The 19975-nt window shown below is 47.6% G+C and overlaps 1 protein-coding gene across 1 annotated transcript in view; it reads right to left on the bottom strand.

The window, feature by feature from the left end:
- The window catches only part of MDGA1 (MAM domain containing glycosylphosphatidylinositol anchor 1), a 147702-nt gene that overhangs the window by 72553 nt on the left and 55174 nt on the right, over positions 1 to 19975 (bottom strand). Inside the window, exons 4-8 of the mRNA XM_068410735.1 lie at positions 18621 to 18817; positions 15674 to 15806; positions 9040 to 9309; positions 8313 to 8642; positions 4717 to 5010 (exon numbers count right to left, since the gene is read on the bottom strand). Of these exons, the coding sequence (XP_068266836.1) occupies positions 4717 to 5010; positions 8313 to 8642; positions 9040 to 9309; positions 15674 to 15806; positions 18621 to 18817 (1224 nt within the window). The remainder of the gene's footprint in view (positions 1 to 4716; positions 5011 to 8312; positions 8643 to 9039; positions 9310 to 15673; positions 15807 to 18620; positions 18818 to 19975) is intronic.

Genomic DNA, 19975 nt, shown 5'->3' with positions numbered 1-19975 from the left:
TCTCCCCCTCCTCTCCTCTCTGCTCTTCCGTTTGCTACATAGATAACAGGGGAAATTGATGCTGACTATTGCCCGCCTGATGTACAGCATTGCCAATGGGTTCAGCAGGATTTTAAGGAGGAATAAGTCAACAGCGTGTGACCAGGAATTACATTTGCCAGTGTGTGAGCTTGAATAGGAAAACATATCTGTGCCCACCTGAATATTACTTTAAGTGACAAGGACAACAGATGCCGCAGCAGGATGTATTCTGGATGTATTCCAGGTCAGGGCAGAGCCAGACCTGCTGGTTACTGGCCCTATGGCAATACCTATGTCTAGGACTATGCAATGTCTCCTGTCCTGTTAGTCACGGTAACTGCCCCTCCAAAGAGAAGGACACTCTATTTTCCTGATCACACCTAATATTCACTATATTTTGAAGATAAAACACAATAATCCACCTGCTGCTTAATGTAGCAAAACTCTGTCTAAGGGCAATAAGCCTAATCCTTTGGAGATCAATCCCAGATGATTGTGGACTATTATTTTGGATCCAGAAGGGGCCAAATTTGCAGGCCACGTTATTCCAGGGAAGGAGACACTCGGGTTAATTCCTTTTCTAGTTTTTCTTCCTGCCAAGATCTCACATGCTGTGTGACCCAAAGATGAACAACAGGATCATCTTTCAGATTTGACTATCCAAAACAAGGTCAACCCTATGTAAATATCTCCTCTTCCTTCTTCCTTTCTTTCTCTGGGTACTTTGGAGACACCACGACATCTGCCAAAGACAAAAATGGTATCAACAAAAGTCTGCATATCCAATCATCAGAATTTGGTGAACTAATTAACATCTCTCAATAGAGGAGATAGGGGTGGTCTGCTATCAGGCTTTGGTGGTCATCTAAAGAGGAAGAACCCATTCAGGTGATCGAGCAAGGGCCTGAGACAGCAAGTAGTGAGTGCTGTGAGGGAGGATAAACCTGTCTGTGGGAAAATACTGGGGTAGATATATCAAGGATCAGGTGTGATGAGGAGAGCAGGGTTGAGCTGGACTTTGACTGAGCTGTCCAGTAGTTTATGACATGCTGTTCAGGACGGACAAAGCATCATTGCTGACACAGTATCATTTAAACTGGATAATGTACTAGGATTGCATATTACACCACACTGTTATACGAGGTTCTAACAGAACAAACGTAAAATTCACCAAGGCAAGACAGTCATCTCAAAGGATGGTTCTAGCAACAGCTAGAGTTTAGAGTCACTACTAATCTTTGTAATTCATGGAAATGCTATTTTGACCAGGCTTTTAGGATACACGGCTAATACATTTTTTGCAATTTGTTATTATGTACTTGCTAAATTTGTATCTAGGTAGCATCCTTTTCACTGACCCACATATATACACTTCCTTTCTTTCTTCCTTTCATACATACTGGCTCAAATGACACTTTGTATGCCAAAACCCAGAGTGCTGCACATTTTCAAGCTCAGTGTGTGTTTTACAGCCTTACACTATCTCTACTACACAGGGTGACCCAGCCCTGATTTTAAAACCACCTCTGCAGAGGACTCATTTTTCTGCTGGATTTTTCTTGAGTGAGTGCCTCGTCCTGAAAAACGCCTTGAAAACAGCATTAGCAATAGCATTGACATTATTAACAGCACTCTACCCTTCCATTACTATTTTTATTTCAAGATTTCAAAGTGCTATGTTTATTATGCCCCACAAATCCTTGAAGACATGGGTCAGTTTTATTTCTGTTCTGAAGATACGGGAAAAGATGACAAGAAATTGTCACTCCAAGTGGTAGGCAGATTCCCAGGAGTCCCAGTCTCTCGCTCTAACCAGTATACAACATTTCTTCATCCTAACCACAGAGTTATAAGGAACAACTTTTTCTGCTTGCAAAATACGAAAAATAATAAAAAGCTCAAACACCTCTTTTTTCTTTGACAGCTGACTTGTTCTTTTTGCCTTCATATTCTCTTTACACTACTGCAGTGCAGTTGGCAAAGCTTATCTCTGGGCTAGTTTGTTACAATACAGCACTATATGCATGAGGGTGAGGGGAGAAAAAGAAAAGAGAAACACAGAAACAGGTTCTGACATCTAATCAGATCTTCTGTATTGATTTTGCAACTTTAGCTTTGGAGCAAATCAGAGAAACAACCACATTATCACCCAGAATTCGTTCTTCCCTTGAGTGAGCCAGTTCAAAAGGAGCTCACGCCGACACATGAATAGGCACGTCTGCGCACACACACACACACGTGCGCGCACACCCGCGTGAATGCACACCCCACCTAAGCATCTCTCCGGTGGGATGCACGGGCTCGGGGAGGCAAAGGAAGTACTCATCACAGAGGCTGCAGAAGCCACACGATCCCCATTTCCAACAAGCTGGGAATTCCAGAGCAAGCCACTGGACTAGTGAGCTACACACGCTGAAAAGCAGCGCTTCAATTAACCACAGCAGCCCCCACAGCGGCACCCACCTTCTTCCAGCTGTGTGAACAAGGAGGAGAGGGATAAACAGGGATGGTGTTTTATTTTGGTGCGGGGGAAAGCGGGGAGCCTATAAAGGGGATGAGGGCAATCCTTGCCCTACTTTCTTGCTTCGCAGTTTGTTTTTCATGCTGATGGAAGGAGCAAATTGACAGCCCTGAAACCAAAGCTGCCTGCTCAGGCATAGAACAGGCAGTGCCACCGTAAGCTCTTTCCACAGTTTTCAGGTAGGAGGCAGCAGCTCAGTCCAACAAACACGCAGTACCCACCCAGCTCCAACTAAGGGTACACAGAACTGATGGAGAAGGGAAGAGGGCTCCCGCGTGGACTATGCCACTGTTAATTGGGCGAGATCACAATAAAGCATTGCTTGGCCTTGGGAAGAGCTATAGGAAGAATATGTTGAGTTAGTCTTTACACAGAAGTTCATCACATCTTTGCCTTCTTGGGTGTCACATCAAGGGCTCTGCCCCAGAACAGATTCTGGCTTCTACCTACCATCTTTCTTGCATGGGGAGTCATGTCCTCCCCCTCCAGCCCAAGATTCAGGGCTGTGATTCTCCTCCAGACCACCTAATAAGCCTGAATTTATCCCAGGCTTGGCACTGCTCCTCCCTCTGCAGGGGTGATGAGGGTCAGTGAGGAACACACAGCTTTCAAACACCGACACCAGGCTGGGGACACCAGCAGGTCTGATGGTTCTTCACTCAACAGTGAGAATTTGTTGCATCTCTCATCAGCTCTTGGGGTGACCGAGAGTCCCTGCCATGTCCTGCCATGTCCCATACACCTGACTCAGCCTGACTTCCGAAACAGCTTAAACCAAGACACCCATTTCCAACCTGCTTGAGGGAAGCTTCTCCACACATACTTAACCTTCACGGAAATCTGCACCCATTTCCCTGTCCCCATCCTGTAATATAATTCCTGCCATGCTCCTGAATGGACAGAAATAATTCTAAAAGGCGATCTTCGAATACTCAAAACACCTGCAGGATTTGGCACACCTCCGTTACTGCTGTGCTCCCAACAGCTCACATCTGTCAGCAGTGTGTCTGGTTGGCTTCAGCCAGGTTATCTGCTCCGGTCTCGCTTCTCTTCTTCTCGGGGAGCGAGCCTGGGAGGAGTGCGGCAGCGTGTCTAATGAGCGCTGCTGTGCTGCGCATGGAGGCTCGTCAGTCACAGCCCAGAGGCAGTGTGCCCCAGTGCAAAGTAACCTGCTCCCTACCCATCCCACACCTGCCAGATCTGTGCTGCTCAGAGGACTCTGGGGGAGTTCAGCAATCGCACTGTCCCAATGGAACAAGGTCTGCAGGGAGGGCTACTCTTACAGCTGCAGTTCCTTCCAGACCAAGGTGTTTTACCCAGCTGCCTTCCCCATGTCTGATTCAAAGTCTTGAAGGAGAGAGCACAGACCTCCACATGTCAAAACACACCTCAACAGCATGGGAACTGAGCTGGCACTCACTTCTCCAGAGGGAGAAACCGCTGCAGGGAAAGGATGGAGGCAGTCATCCCACGTGGATACCGGCAGCATCCCTCCCTCGACATTCACCTTTATGCACAGATATCGCCTTCAAGTAGGGCGGGGAGCATCACCCATCACTGAAATCACTCAATACACCACATGCTAAGAATCAGTTTTCTGTTACTCACAGCTTTACTGCATGGAAGCTGTCAGGGACTATGCAACCTCTATTAGGGTCTGCACAGCACTGCTTTTCAGGCAAAATGGTTCAGGCATGTTGAAAAATGGCAGCGAGGGTAACTAAGTTGAAGAAAGGGTTGCGGAGTGGAAATAGCCTAATTAACATTCATTTGCCACCTTTTGAGTGCTTGACCTTAGAATCTTACTGACATACCCTGAAGGTAATTTACACACATGTAATGCACGCAAGCACACACCTGGTAAAGCTGCTGTTCTGCCCTCATCCACTGGTAAGAAAATGGAAAGCATTGTGTACAAACACATTCTACACCTCTCCCTTCCACTTGCAACATGCTGGCCATATGGTATCCTGCCCTCAGCCTTGTGTGGCCAAGCCAATTAAATACAAACTGTTCAAAGGTCCCCAGACAAAAGAGATGTCTTTGCTCAGTTCAGAAAGAAAGGTCAACTCTGCCTGAAAGCAGCACTGAGTGTGTCAACCCTGCTTGGCCCACAGGCTTTTGTGGACACAGGCATTCAGACAGGCACTCCAGTACTCTACGGTTATACTCACACTGCACGTTGAGTTGCACCAGGGCTTCCCGGGGTCTGATGTTAAAGCCATTGTACCTGGCTGTCTGACACTTATAGGTCCCACTCATTTCTCGGCTCACACTCTCCAGGCGCAGCTTCCCATCGTATGTCTCCACTGTCATTGTCCCTGAAGGCATGGGTGTTTCCTTATCTACCCGGGACCAGATGATGGGTGGCTTGGGCTTCCCTCGAACCTCGCACTGCAGCTCAGCCCTGGAGCCCTCCCGGACAGTGATGGTGGACTGACCCTTAGGGACACTGATGGTTGGTGGCACTAAAAGGGAGACAAGAAGGGAATCATTTTACATTGAGTTTCCGGCAAGCAAGGAACATTCTTGAGATGCTTGTGTTTGAGTCACACCAACAGCCCTGAACTCCAAAGGTTTCCACTTGACACGCTGCAACCCCTATAGGAACACACTGCCCATGTAAGTCTTCCTACAGGGTCTGGAGCTGCAGGGTACCAAGGAAGATCCCAGTTTCTCCAGCAATGTATCCCAATACCAATGGCAAGTGCCAGCTGTATTGGAACAATCCCCTAGCTCCCATCCCTCTAGCTGCAAAATGCTGTCCAGCAGCAGGGCTAGCACTGAGGAACCCAAAGGCAAAAGCCTCATTGATCCATTTCTGTATTTCTGGTCAGTGAATTTCCCAAGTGGAACTGCAGTCTTTTGGCCAAGAAACAAAAGTCGTATCTGCCAAGGTATCTAGTCCCCTTATCCAGGTCAGACCAAAACCAAGACTTACAGGACTAGTGCTTGCAGATCGCATCTCCAGCCTTATCAGATGTCCATGATCCCTGTTTGCTCCTAAACCACAGCAAGGAGCCAGCTCTGTTAAGAGTCTTTGCTTACTTTCCATTGAGATTCACAGCACACTGGTTATCTCTGGCTCACTTGAGTGAGAGATGGGCCCCAGCTAAGATGACTTCTGGCATCCCTTCCAGGCTGGGAAGAGCTCACCCAGCAGAACTGCTGCTGAGCTGGAGCTAGAGCTGGAGGCACAGTAACACCCAAGAAATATCCAGCTATCAACTGACAAACAAAACTTTGCTGATAAACAAAGCTCAAAAGAAACCTAATGACTACAGCTATCGGGTGCAGAGGTGTCGGTAGGAAGAGGTTTGTTGTTCGTACCCCCAACTCCACCAAGAACCCAGGAAGGGGATGTTTATGCTAAAAACCATGTAATAGTGACATTTGTATTAGGCTTCAGAGTTAACAGTTCCACTGAAGTAAATATGGCCACAGTCATTTTCTGAAAGCCCGTTTTTCAGCCCTTCCTGCTGACAGCGGTGACGCTTGGATTGATGCTTCCATAACTGCAAGGGCCATGTACTTCGTTTCCATTTAAATCAAAGTTTAGAACTACAGAGGCTGTAACAAGCTGGTCTGGACAATGTTAGCTCAATTCAACTCCAGCAAAGGAGAGTGTTCTACAGTAATTGCACACATTACAGCCCACAGCTTCTTTATGAGAAAATTTAGGATGGCTCCAGCCCAATCTGCCTTTGTAGTGACCTCCCTATGCAACAGGGAGGCCATATTTTCAATTTGCAGGTCTCCTGTGGGCTGAGGAATCTCATCACACCCTGTCCTGCACAGCGCGAAGGGACGACAGCACTCTCAGTGCCAGACACTACTAGCAGACGCTTACCTGGTGAGAGGCAATTTTCTCCATGGGGAAAAGCTATAAATTGCATTTGAAGATTTCTTTTTTTTTTTTTTAATTAAAGCTATCTCCTTGGAGCCGCTCAGTGGAGGTAGCCACCTTGGCGAGCTCAGGCTTTTTTCACTGGGGAAACATGGAGCCAGTGCTGCCGCCCTCCTGCTCTGATCCTGCGCTCTGAGGAAAACGCGTTGCTGTTTGTGAGGATGCCGCACGCTGGAAAGCCTTGGCTGCGGCATGGAGAGCTGCTCTGGCAGGGATGGCCATTTTCACTCTCTGGTCACAAAGAAGTCCTACTGGCCCAGGCTGCCAAAGAGAGGCTTCAAAACACCCCAGGCTGCCCTCCTGCCCTTCCTCATCAGCAGCATCCACACGAGCATGTGGGGCTCACCCTCCACCGGAAAGGCCAGAGCACGGGGTAACCTGCCACTGCAGACACCTCCTTTAAGGCAGCAAATGGCTGGTGCTTGGACCAACACCTGCACCAACAAACACTGCCCAGACTTTTGGTGGGATTGTCCAGGGTCTCCCAGCCCTTCACAGCCTCCTACCCTTGCAGTCTTAAACACAACTGCACTCTGCCTTCTAGTGATCTTGGGCAAAAAAAGATTGCTCCTGGCAGCAGCAGCCACACAAGGTCGGGAGAGCCGGCTTTGCACCAGGATTGGGGGGTTACCTTGGTTTTGTTCCCTGTTGGTATGACAGGGTTAGTGACTTCTGGCATGGAGAGGGCCCTACCTTCCTGGGCTGCCAGCAGAAGGGAAGCACCCCTCTTCAGTGTTTAGTGGGTCCATGCATGGTCAGGTCTTGATCTCCAGGCTGCTAATGAGCACTGAGTGCAGTCCCATTGGGAGCAGGCTGGCCCCAGCATTTGTGCTGGGAGACAAGGGCTTCCCAAAGCATCAAAAGCAGTCATGGCACTTTCTACTGGGAGGCTGAAGTGAGCAACATCCACAATCAAGACTGGGACCAGCCTGGCCAGTGGATCCAGCACAACCAGGGATTGAGAAAAAACTTTCTTTTAAGGTTCAGGACAGAAATTTGTGTGCAGCTGGCTACCCTCGGGAGTCCTCACCAGATTACTAGCCCAATGCTGCTTTGTGCTGTACCCTCAAGGTCCTGGAAAGGCAGCAAGATGACATGGATGTAATGGAGAGCAGAGCTGGACCCACCGCTTACCCAGAAACAAAAAGGCAGCCCTGAGACCCTGTATTTCAGTCCCCAAGGTGACTGACAAACACACTTATGGATTAGTCCTGTCCTCACCAAGCTATAGGGTGAAGCTTTGACCCTGATTTTAAAGGTGGAGGGGAACGGGGGTTGGGGGGGTGGGGCGGTGCATTTATAACACTTGGACTCCTTACAGAGAGTGCCCAAGACAGATTGCAATTGCAATCCAGTAAACTTTAAAGCTCTTCACAGAATTTGCTATGACAGATGATACCAATCTCCTGGCCACAGCTCTGAAAAAAGGGACATTCCTCATAAGCAATGCCAAAGAAAGGAAAGAGCAGCTTTCTTTATCTTTTACTCCCTTCTAAGCAAAGAGACGTTTGAAATTTGGTGAAATACCACCCCCTCTTTCTTCCTTCACAATTTGGAGGCTTCTTTGAACAAGTACGCTCTAAACCTGCCTCTGTAGCTTTGACTAGACTGCACTTTGGACTTTTCATAGGGAGAAAACATAAAGGAAGATCTGTTTGGTGCATAACACATCTGGCAGAGGAGCTGCAACTATCACCCATCTCCAGTCCCAGCCAAATGCTTGCCTGAGGATGTGAGACTTTTCCCCACGGGGATTCAAGACTCATGTGAGGTCCTTCAAAAAAGCCAGACGCATGGGGGTGGGGGGCAGCTAGTGATGCTAACCACTCCTCCGAAGTCCCCAGCTGCCACAGAGAGGCTCACCTGTCTCCGAGGAGATGTTCACCTCCACACTGAGGTCAGGAATGGGTGCTCCCTGGAAGGTAGCCACGCACAGGTAGGTGCCGTAGTCACTGAATCTCAGGTCAATAATTTCCAAGCTGCAGGTCACAGGTGGGAGCTCAGGGTCATTCCGGGTGATGAGCAACCGGTCTGAGAACCTGGCTGGTTTCCCATTCTTGTACCAGGAATAGAAAACCTTCTCCTGGGGGACAGCATCTACATGGCATGAGAGCTTCAAGTCCTGCCCTAACTGGATGGTCTCGCTCTCTTTGATCACATCAGGGGTGATTTGGAACGTGGCATTCTTCATGGCTGGGATGAACACAAGTGCAAAACTGGTTAGGGACAGCAAAGTGTCTTGCATGAGACAGGACAACAGCTCTGCTCCTCAGGAAGGCACATCTCCACGCAAAATCTGTCCAAAGACCTCCCCCAGTTACATTCCCACAAAATGTACTGAGGGCCTCACATCTGGCAGTCTGGGATCATTCTCCAGTCCAGGATAGTGCTACAGCCTGGGATGAGGCTGCAAGCAGTGCTAGCACAGCTGTTGGTCTGGGAGCAGAGAAGCTTGCACAGGCACTTCTCCAGAATACTAATCGCTTCTAAGTATCACATTCACCCTCAGCTGTACAAGAATAGCCAGGAGAAATGCAAATCTAGCCCCTCCACCCTGAAAACCCATGCTCTGAGAAAAAGGGCAACTTACACCGCACCAGCAGGTTCACTATCTTCTTTGCTGGGTTCCCCACGTTGTTGATGGCTGTGCAATTGTAGTAGCCCGAGTCCTCCACGCGGATCCTCCAGATGGTGAGGTTGCCTCCTTGCACAAGGCTATTGGGAGGCATTGGGCCAGGGGAGTGAGACCAAACCACCTCTGGCTGTGGGTCACCGCCTGTCAGAGAGCACTGCATAGTGATGTTGTCACCAGGGTTGACCACCAGCGTCTCATTGACAGACAGCTTCAGAGCAGGTGGGGCTAGAAGAGTATAAAGAGGGACACTTTTGAGCTTGAAAAAGACCCATCCACTTGCCTGGGCACAGCTTCATACTTTCTAGGATTTGTTCTTGAACATGGCTGATTTGAGTAGGGACAGCGGGAGGGATCCATGAATTCATTACAAATACAAGGTGTTTGTGAACCTAAAGCATGATCATTACCACGTCTTTGAGTTAGGGCGCTCTGCTCTGCTATGGTTAGGAAACGCTGCAGGCAGGACCTCACACCGCCCCAGAATGGAGGTCCTACCTAAAACACTCCACCACTAGTGCTTAGGATTGGGGCACAAGCTAGGTACGATACTGTAGTAGCGTTCAGTGCAGGTTCTCTAGAGCTTAGGACTCAGATCAGAAGAAAAGCCTGATGAACTCACTTTGCACAGATAGGAGTGGCAACCAGACAAAATTTGGCAGCAGAAAACCTGAGGCTAGAGGCTTCTTGACTCCTGGTGCAAACAAGTGCAGCAAGGCAGAAGGGCAATGGAAAGCCACCTTGGCTCTGCATTACTTACCTGCACTGCATCCAGCTCACTCCTCTGCAGACACCACAGTACCTTCTATTCTCCTTGTATTTAACTCCCCTGACTCTAGGCAGGCCCTGCAGAAGCAGCACTGGAGAAAAAGCTCAACTGGTAGCTCCTACTAGAGCACCTGTATCTCCCTTGCTGCAACACTAGTGTATGAACCACAGTTAGTCTGCTTATGCCTTAGATGGAAACAGCACAATAGACTGAGCCCCGAGAAAGGGGAAAAAAAAAAAAGGCAGGAGAACAAGAGATTCATTGTCACAAGGCATGAGAAGTTGCAGCCATGGATTGAACTTAGCATCTCAGGACCTGATCCAAAGCATGTTGGGAAGCTTACTGGGATGCCAGTGTTTGCTGGACAGTTCTCACAATCCCAAGGGAAGGTCAGGCAGAGCATGAGGTGCATGCCCAGTCACAGCCTGCTCCTTCTGCCTGATCACAAGGGCTGCACCCTGATGGAGAGGTGAAGGAGCAAGGACAGGCTCAGAGGAGCCTGCTTGAACCCAACAGCTGTTTGTGTTCAAGGACAGTTGGGATTAAACCACTCCTCCCATACAGAGTTGCCACCCCAAGAAGGAGTTTTGGGGAAGGTCTACCATTAAAAAAGGACCTCAGCCATCCCATGATATGCCTCTCCCTCTCTCACACACAACTAGACATTTTTGAGAGGCAAAGCCTTTGCAAGGCAGCTGGCCCTTGCAGCTCGGAGCCTCACACAGAGGACCAAGACCTGTCTGCACCATAACAGACCATGAACAGCAGCTCTGCACCCGCTCTTAACTTCCTTCACCTCCATAGGTGTCAAATACAATTTTCTATATATCTGGGGGCTATAGACCAAGTCACAGGGATTGTCTTTCATGCACAACTGAACAACTGAGACCAATTCAAAATGTCTAGACAACCTCTCCTTTGAATACCCTATTACCTGGTTTTGGTTTATTTTATTTCTGCACCCTTCTCACTACATCCCCCTCCAGGAACTGATCCAAAAAAACCTTTCCTTTTTATTCTCTATGTCATCCCATGAAAAGCCTTTTAAAGCCCTTGTCAGCACCATCACTGGCTCCATCCAGACAGAGCTGAGAAAGTAGCAGTCCCCAGCACAAAGGCGGGGAGTATGTTTTACGTAACAGCCATAATAATGCAAAATAAGACATTGTTCCATATTCATGAAGCCTGATTTAACAGCATCATTATTTCTGCCTCTTCTCTCCCTGGACCCTGCATTAATGATCTGTGCTGGATTTGTGTTGGATCTCTGAATTACAGCCCATACAAACAAGGCGAGGAGGACTGCTCTCTCCTCAGCACCAGCACCATAATTTAGCAGCGCAACTACTGTCATGCTGGGACATTGCTTTGGTGCACTGAATCAAATGACCTCTCCCTCGCCACGTCACGTGTTACTTGTGCCAGACATGGCCAGCTGTGCCTAAGGAAGAAGGTGGCTCTTCTGCCACCTGCACTGACTATTTTGAGGCCAGTGGTTGGAGTCCTTCAATTTCGGGAGGTCACAGCCTGCACTCAGAGCCTTTGACAGGTCTCTTTGCTGGAGTCTTGGAAATAGTATGCAAGGGTTAATGCACATTAATCAGAAAAGGAAGGATTTGTACGTCCTCTCCAAGGTCCAGGTTGTTTCATGAGATGCTATGAAGCCCAGGAACACAATAGCTCAACTAACCATGGTTGGGCAGGACACATTCCTGTCACTAACAGCCTGTCAGCTGAGTATAGCTGACACCAAATAGCTGTTCCCACTCTCTAACAGTGAACTGGTCTTAGGTTCACAGGGTGTCACGGTTTAAAGCTGGGCCAGCTATTAAACCTGTGGCAGATGCTCTCTGTTAACCCTCCCCCCCCAAAAGGGGAAGGGAAAGGGAAAAGGGAGAGAAACTTACAGGTTGGAAAGTTAAAACAGTTTTAATAAACTATAATAATGAAAAAGAATAATAATAATAATAATAGAAATAATCAAATATATACAAATATATTCAAATATATACAAATATATTCAAATATATATAGAAAACCAAAATCGAGCTCCCCCGATGTCGGCCATGTCACCACGGGCACTGCAGGGCAGGCTCCGGGAAGGCCCAGGCTGGGCCTAGCAACGGTCGAGAGCTGGATTCAGGGATGCACGGATCGGGATCGGGGGCAGCAGGAAAACGGACAGAGTCCTCTTCGGACACCGGCCATAGCAGAAAGAGAGCGAGACCCTTGTGATCCCCCCACTTTATACTGAGAATGACGTGTACGGGATGGAATACCTTCGTTGGTCAATTTTTGGTCACCTGCCCTGTCCGCTTCTCCCTGCAGGTGCGACCCCCCTTCGACTCTTCACTTGTAAGCAGTGAGGAATTCAGCAGTGACCTTGGTTTCTCTAAGACTAAGTACAGCAAGAGCCTTTCTGCATAACATCCCTACCGGTGCCTCAGCGATAACTACAGACTTCGAGCGTTATCAGTCCTGAAAGCAGACACTGTCTGCAAAACACGTAGTTAGTTTCAGAAAGTGCAGTTACTTAGAGGAGACTTAGCTGAAAGTAAAAATCACTGAAAGGAAAATTGGCCTGGTTTAGGTGAAACCAGGACAGAGGGCACAGACAAACTGACAGATGCAGCATCTTGCCTGGGAATCTCCATCCATTCTCATCAGAGCCAGAGAAAGGCTCAGACCAGCCTATGTCCAGAGAGGAGATATCAGAGTTGGGGACCAGAGATCCTGCAGGCTTTGGTTAAGATTTAGGGCTCTTGCAGTGTTTGATGCACATGTATCTGATCAACATTCATCTTGCCCAGTTCTGGGCAAGGCAACATGGAAAAAAAGTGACATGCTGGTGCAAGCACTGCCTCAGGGCAGGTTGTGTGTGCATGCAAGAGGGAGGCAGGGAAACTGCAAAGCTGCCACCTGCACAGCTCCAGGCAGCAAGCTCCCATGACATGCCCCAAAATGGAGCCCTGGCTGTGGTAGCCTGCGCAGGCTCCCACTCCCACTCCTGTCAGCAGACAGAGGTTAACAGTCTGCAGACATTGTTATGCAGGAGCTGAATCTCATTTATTTGTAACCTGTGGCAATTCCTTTTGTTCTTGGCTCAGAAAACCTGCTGGCGGAGTCTGCTGAGCAGCAAGGGGACCATTAAAAACAAAGAGTCGCTTTCAATTCCCTTTGAAGTCCAATTTGCTGCAGTAAAACTGCAGGAGAATTAACCAGCTGGGCTGCTTAATTTTGCAGAAATCGAGGAAGGGGAAAACATCAGCCTGACCCTGCTGGAGCAGGTGATGACAGCCCGGCGCCAAGCTGGTCCTCCAGCTCTGCAGACCCAACCTGCTGCTCTAGAGCCACACAAGAGCAGCAGGACACAGGAGGAGCAGGGGAAATCTTCCTCACATTAAGGCTGCAGACCAAGAACCCATCCCCTCCTGCAAGGGCCAAGCTGCTTACACAGAGCTCAGGAGAAGCGTATCTCCTTGCCGGAGACAACGATTTGCCCAAAGGCCACTGCCAGAGAAGCCAAAGTGAGCCAGCTAGGAACAGCAAACAAACTGGGAAGAGAAGATTCCCTTGGCCTGACATGACCTCACCCACCAATTCCACAGAATCACAGAATAGTTGGGGTTGGAAGGGACCTCTGGAGATCATCTAGTCCAACCCCCTCCTAAAGCAGGTTCCCCTAGAGCAGGTTGCACAGTGTTGTGTCCAGGTGGGTTTTGAATATCTCCAGAGAAGGAGACTCCACAACCTCCCTGGGCAGCCTGTTCAAGTGCTCTGTCACCCTCAGAGTAAAGAAGTTTTTCCTCATATTTAGATGGAACCTCCCATGTTTCAGTTTGTGCCCTTTGCCCCTTGTCCTGTCGCTGGGCACCACTGAGAAGAGTCTGGTCCCCTCTAGGTCTGTAGTACTTGGGTCTATAAATATTTAAGAGAGAGATTTCCATGCACCTCAGCACCCTTTGGGCCCTCCTCAGTTGCAACAGCAAAGGCATCCTGAGTGAAGCTGCTCAGGATTCTGGGCACAGCCAAGGCTATGGAGGCTTCTAAAGCATGAGCACAAGAAGGAAAGAAAAGACTTATGCAAAAAATGAGAGAATTAAAGATTTTTCTTTAAATATTTTCTCATCTGTGCACAAGACTACCTACAGGGCAAGTAAGCCAGATAATATTTCATGTTAAATATGCTTGTGTTATTTAACACAAACCCTGCTCACACCGCAACACAAGCTTCATTTTCACCATCAGCTTTTAATACAATTTGCTAGGAATACATTTTCCATGGCCCCTTTGAGCTTGTAGTGTCAGGCTGCACTGTAACTATGTATAAATATACATTTATAACTAAACAATAGGAAAAAATAACTAGATGTATGTGCTACATGGTCCAGGTTCAGAGCTTAGGTAAGTACCTAAGAAGCTGGTGTAAATTCAGCCGTATCACTGGCTTCTGATCTGGCTACAACCTGAAAATACATTTTCCCCATTCACTCAGTAAAGGGGCTGGACTGAAATGAAGGATAGTTTCCCTGTGCTTGGGCTGGCAGGGGGGAGTGGACATGAAGAGAAATTTTATTTTCTAACTCTTCAAAGGTAAAGACACAACAGGGAAGAAGAGCTGTAAGAGATCCCGTTCTTCATCATGAGCACAATATAAGTTTTTAAAGGGAATACTCCAGCATTCGCTACAGTCTCATCCTGAGAGAAATTCAGGTAGTGGCGTGAGTTGCTCGAGACACATTCAGAGATCTTACTACACAAAGAATATTTTTTTCTGACATTAGCTACAGTTCACTTTCTTAAGCTCATTATTTTTCTTCTTTCTACATGAAATGATGCAACTATTGTTCAGCACCTTGGGCTCAAGTCAGATCAATAAACATAATTTATACAGTATCAACAATATCCTATCAACAGTTGGCAACATCAAAAGAGTTCTGTTTCCACTGCACAAAGATGACACAAGGGATGCAAACTGCCTTGTGTTACATTAGAGAAGTGAACAATTCAAATAACTACAATGCCTTTCTTTCTCATCATGGAATACCCCAGGGCTGGGAGCGATTTCCTGACATTTACTTATTATTTAAAACTATTCAACACATATGGGGGCTTCGTGGGTGGGGGTTTTTGTGGGTGGGGTTTTGGTTTGTTTTTTTTTTTTAATGGACAGGTTGCAATCAGGTCTTTGCAAGTATTTGGTACATGATACTCAGTTATCAGTGACTTACTGCAGGTCAAGCAAGAGGCACCAAACTGATTCTGTTCACACCCGGAGATGCACTCAAGCACCGTCTGTATGAATATCCATGTAAAATTTATTTATTGTCAAGGCACTGGAGGTATTTGCTTTCCACAAACATCGGCACCAGCGGAGCCCGTTAGCTGGGAGGTGTGGGGAGTGCAGCCTGGCAAACCAGGCCAGAGTCACACATGAATGAATTATTTGTAAGAACTCCTGCAGCATCTGCCCCGCTGTAGACTGTATCGAATCTATTTTTAAAGTCACTTAGAATTATAAATAAATAAAACAGTGTCTGGATTAAAAACTACATAGTGCCCCAACACCTACATATAGTCTGTTTTAATGATCTCACAGCAGGCCTGGCCAAGGCACTGGCTATATGCAGAGCTACAAGAAATTATAGCATCCCTGGCCAAAAAACTTCTGTGTGAAGGATTTGCAATCCTAGCAGCCATGTACATGAACGTGAGGTGCTGCAGGCCCTGGACAGAGTGCTGTGTTACCCTCCTGGAGGGGTAATAGCTGTTGAGCAGGGGAGGGGTTGGAGGGCTGCAGGGACCCTCTGCATCCCCTCTTACCTGTGGTGTTTGTGAGCTGGAAGGTGATGGATTTGTCAGGGATGCTGCAGACATTGCGGACGGACACCTGGCACGTGTAGCTGGCGTAATCCTGGGGCCGAAGGTTCTTCAGCTTCAGGACTTTGGTTTCACCCTGGGAGTTGGGAAAAAAGGGGGGAAAAAAAGACACAGGTGTACAGAGCGCGGCTCATCATTGCAAGTCCATAACCTGGCCCAAAGTTTACAGATTACTCGCAGCTCCCATCAAAACCTCAGGGAACTGTGCAGACTCCAAGCCCCCCTAGCTATATATAAAGGAGTCACAAAATGTTTGCAGTGGTAACTCCACCTCCAGGATTTATCAAAACAGCCAGCAACTGACTGACATTTAACCTGAAAGCACTGCGAACAGGTCTAGGCATAATTTCTCATCAACTGCCTTCAGGATCATCTTGCAGAACTTGAAAAACCTTAAACATCCCAGAACAGACCCTGAGATCTCACACTGACATGTCAGTAGGAACCCAAGGGACGTCACTGAGGTCTCAACATTGCAAAACCAAAGTAAATCAGGGCAGATTCAGGCATTAATGCTGGCCTAATATGACAAGTTCAACAGTTACACTGTAAAAATTTGCAGTACAGGGGAAAAAAAGATAATTCAGAGAAATACTCAAAGAACCCCCAAAACTTTCTGATTTCCCTTCTCCAGATTCTAATCTCATCTATGTTGGTGTAAATCCAGAGTGGCTGCACAGGCTTTGATAGCCTTTTCTCATACTATGGTAACAACCAAACAAACCAAATCACTCCCTGGCACTCCATTAGTTACTGGCTTGTTATACAAAGAGAACCAAGTTGTTAAATTAACAATAGATGCATTCTGTAGATTTTTATTTATGGAATGTGGAAAGCTCCAAGATGAATATTGTGGTTTGCACACCCTGCAACTCGTATGTCTTCGCACGACAGCTTGTCACTGTTGTTCTCATTCTGTTCGTCTAAATCTCTTTTGGAGAAATCATTCCATAATTGCCTGCAAATGTGAGAAGGTGTCAGCATGACAAATCCTCTTGAGGACAACCTCAGGGGACTGGACGATGAGCTCAGGCATGCTAATATGCAGAGAACAAGGATCTGAACAGAGTAAATTAGAAAGATAAATACCTAGGAGACCAATAATCCTATGAAAGTCCTGTCCCCTGAGATTTGTTGCTATGCCACACAATGATGGCATTTACAATGTGCATGTCAACTACTTACTTACAGGGTCATATGTATCCTGTTTATTGATTAGTAAATATTGGGTAAATGTGTACAAACCTTCAGTGTAAATAAGTTTTAAAAAGCTTAAACAGTAAAGTCTTCACCTCCTTTTTAGTGTAAAAGCCTTCCTAAGGCTGACACTGATACCTGTTCATCTCTAAGACAATATTACAAGCCCCTGTGAAGGGTGCTTTATTAAATGCAGTGTATTTGAGCTCCAGCAAGATTTTCCCCTCCCAATAGTCTTGCAGAGATGTGTTTTTGTTAACTTCGACTCTTACCGACCCAAACTCACACGTTTATGCTGGTGCTAAGGAGAGGACCATAAGGGCATGCCTGTGTGAGCACAACAGCCCTAACACCCTCTCTCAGAGCTGGGAATGACCCATCATGGTGGGAACATTGCCTGACAGGAGCTGCAGGACGCTGGGTCATTTACACGTTAATGCTGCAACACGATGAATTTCTGCCAGATGCCTTATTTAGCTGAAGAAAATATCTCAAGTCCTAAGACATCCTCTCATTAAGCAATGTCTCCTGTTAATTACACTAAGCTTAGTGAAAGCTGGAAGAGCCCATGGTGACTTCCTCTAAGGCCAGGGATGTCCTGGTTGGATGCCACATAGCACTGAACTAGATAAAGCTCTCTTGCTGACCTACAGTGTTTCTGCAAATCTGCCGCTAACCTGCAGCTCTCTCCTCGTCCCCCTGTATGTTTCCATTTGGCTGCTCATTTCCATGACCTACAGAGATGGCGTTTTTCAATAAAATATGAACACGACTACATTAACTGAAAGGTTGCCTGGAGCATCGCTTAGAAATCAAACTCGACCAGAACGCCCTCAGGACCCAGCTTTGGGAGCACGAGGAGGTGCGTGGGATGAAACAGGCACCCTGGGGAGCAGCCCTTTCAGCCCTCCCTTCCCACCCATCACTGCCTCGTGCTGCCGAACAGCCTTGCTGGAAGCGCTGGGGCTGGTTAGCATCTGAAGGACAGAGCTCAGCTTAGGATACCCAGAGTGACTTGGCAAAAGGAAAATTCCCCTCTATCTCCCACTGCATTGGCAGGCTAATTACTGTGAAGAAAGTGTCATTCAGAGTGGCAAGTCCAGCACAGGCAAGCAGGAGAAGCAGAAAGGATGTGGATACCCTGTCACAGGACAACGGTCTGAAAGTGCCTAAGGAGTTGGGCTGCCACTGTTACTTATGGCTATTAGGAAAAGCTCTTCATCATTTGCCTCATGGATCCCACAGCAATTCTTGCCATTCACTCACACTGCTAAACAGGAAGCAATTCCCCTAATTTATGGAGCTTGGGCACTCAATTAAGGAAAAAAAACAGTAATGGGAGATAGAGGAGACCCAGTCTTGGGATTGTTTGCTTGGATTTTAGTCTCAGCTATCCAACGGTCACATAACCTCATTAGGGGAGCTGTGACCTGCTCGCAGGGACAGTGTCAAAAAGAGGAAGGGACTTCTAGGCTGTCATGCTCCCTCCTGCTGCTCTGCTCCTCTTGTACCCTTGGAATCCACCCACAGAAGCAGGCTCTACCAGCCCTTTTGTAGACAGTGCTCCTTGCAGTGGCCACCACCCTCTCCCCAGCATCATAATCCACACAGGGAAAGAAATGCCATCACCTACAGAGTGCCCTGCATCAGCAAGATGCTCAACACACACTGGTAGAAGTTTGGTTTGTTTCACCTGTGTGTAGAGGGGTTCATAGATGTCCACGCCATTGTCCTGACTATGGGAAAGCGTCTCAGCTCCCCGTTTCCAGATGAAGCGAGCTGGTGGGTTGGAGTTGACAGTGCAGCGGAGGAAGACAGTCTTCTCCTGGTAGAAGCTGCCACGTACATCACTGATGGTCTGGTGAACGGTGAGAACAGGTTCATCTAGATCTGGAAGGAAGGTAAGGAGGGTCGCAGCAATTGTTAGAGAAGCTTGGTCTGCATGTACAGCCTGCAGAGCAGATAATGCTCCAGGAGCCATAGAGGAGAGGGGAAGCTCCCACACATTTGGCTGATGACAACTGCTGAATTAAGAGCCGATTTGAGGGCAGGTAACACAAACAATATCTAAAGGGAACAGACAGAAGAAGCCAAAATTCTCGCCCTCACCACACAACCTTCAGAGAACAGAAAGCACCCTCTGGTTTGCAGATCCCATGTGGTCCTCGAGCAAACTGCCTGCCTGCCACATGCCTCTCAAACCAGTGGGCTGCTTCGCCTTCCCCAATGACACCCCACACCTCAAATCATTGCTCTCTACTTCAGTGAGAAGTCAGAAGGATCCGAGGAAACTCTGCTCCATCATTATTTCTTCTGTTCCCACTTTCCACTTCCCAAATCCCTCGTGAAATCATGGAACTACACCCATGGCTGTGAGATGCCCACACAAAGGACATGACAAACCTTCAAGTCAAGGGGTGAGAGTAGAAGTCAGGACAAGATCAAGGAGTTGAGATGGAGAGTCATTGCCTAGACAGGAGGAAGTCTTGTGGGGTGCCATGGAAACAGAAGATGCGAAATGCTGTTAAAGGTATGTACAATTTCTCTCCCTATTAAAATATCCTCTGTGTATTTTCTTCTTTCAAGGTCTGTACTGACTCTCCCTCTTCAGCAGCTTCTACTCACTGCATCCCTATCACCCACCCCTAAACTGATCAGATTGTTTTCTCCCTTTACAGAAAATGCTCCTTACAATTCCCTCACCCTACCTGCACCAGACATGCAGCCGTCACGACTGGATCCATAGTTGTCAGTCACTTCACTTGCAAGGACACAAGCAATAGGCCTGCAGGGAGCATACTTTCTCTACCCACCCAGGGCACATTGCTCCCCAAGGGCTGCTCTCCTACTAAAAAGGGATCATTTTCTTGGACTTTTGCACCATATGTGAATATCTGAACATCAAGGAAGCATGGGGAAAACCTCAGTGGGCTGGATCTTTCTCCTCCCAGAACCACTTTGAAACTGATTGGGATTAAATTTAAAGATCCCATTTGACAAGATGGGACCAATTGGCTCCCTAAAACTGAAATCTGTCCCTGTGACCTT

Source organism: Nyctibius grandis, chromosome 1, assembly GCF_013368605.1.
Source record: "Nyctibius grandis isolate bNycGra1 chromosome 1, bNycGra1.pri, whole genome shotgun sequence".
In the NCBI taxonomy this organism is placed as follows: domain Eukaryota; kingdom Metazoa; phylum Chordata; class Aves; order Nyctibiiformes; family Nyctibiidae; genus Nyctibius; species Nyctibius grandis.
Note: the sequence above shows the minus strand (reverse complement) of the source record. Positions and strands in the feature narration are given on the sequence as shown.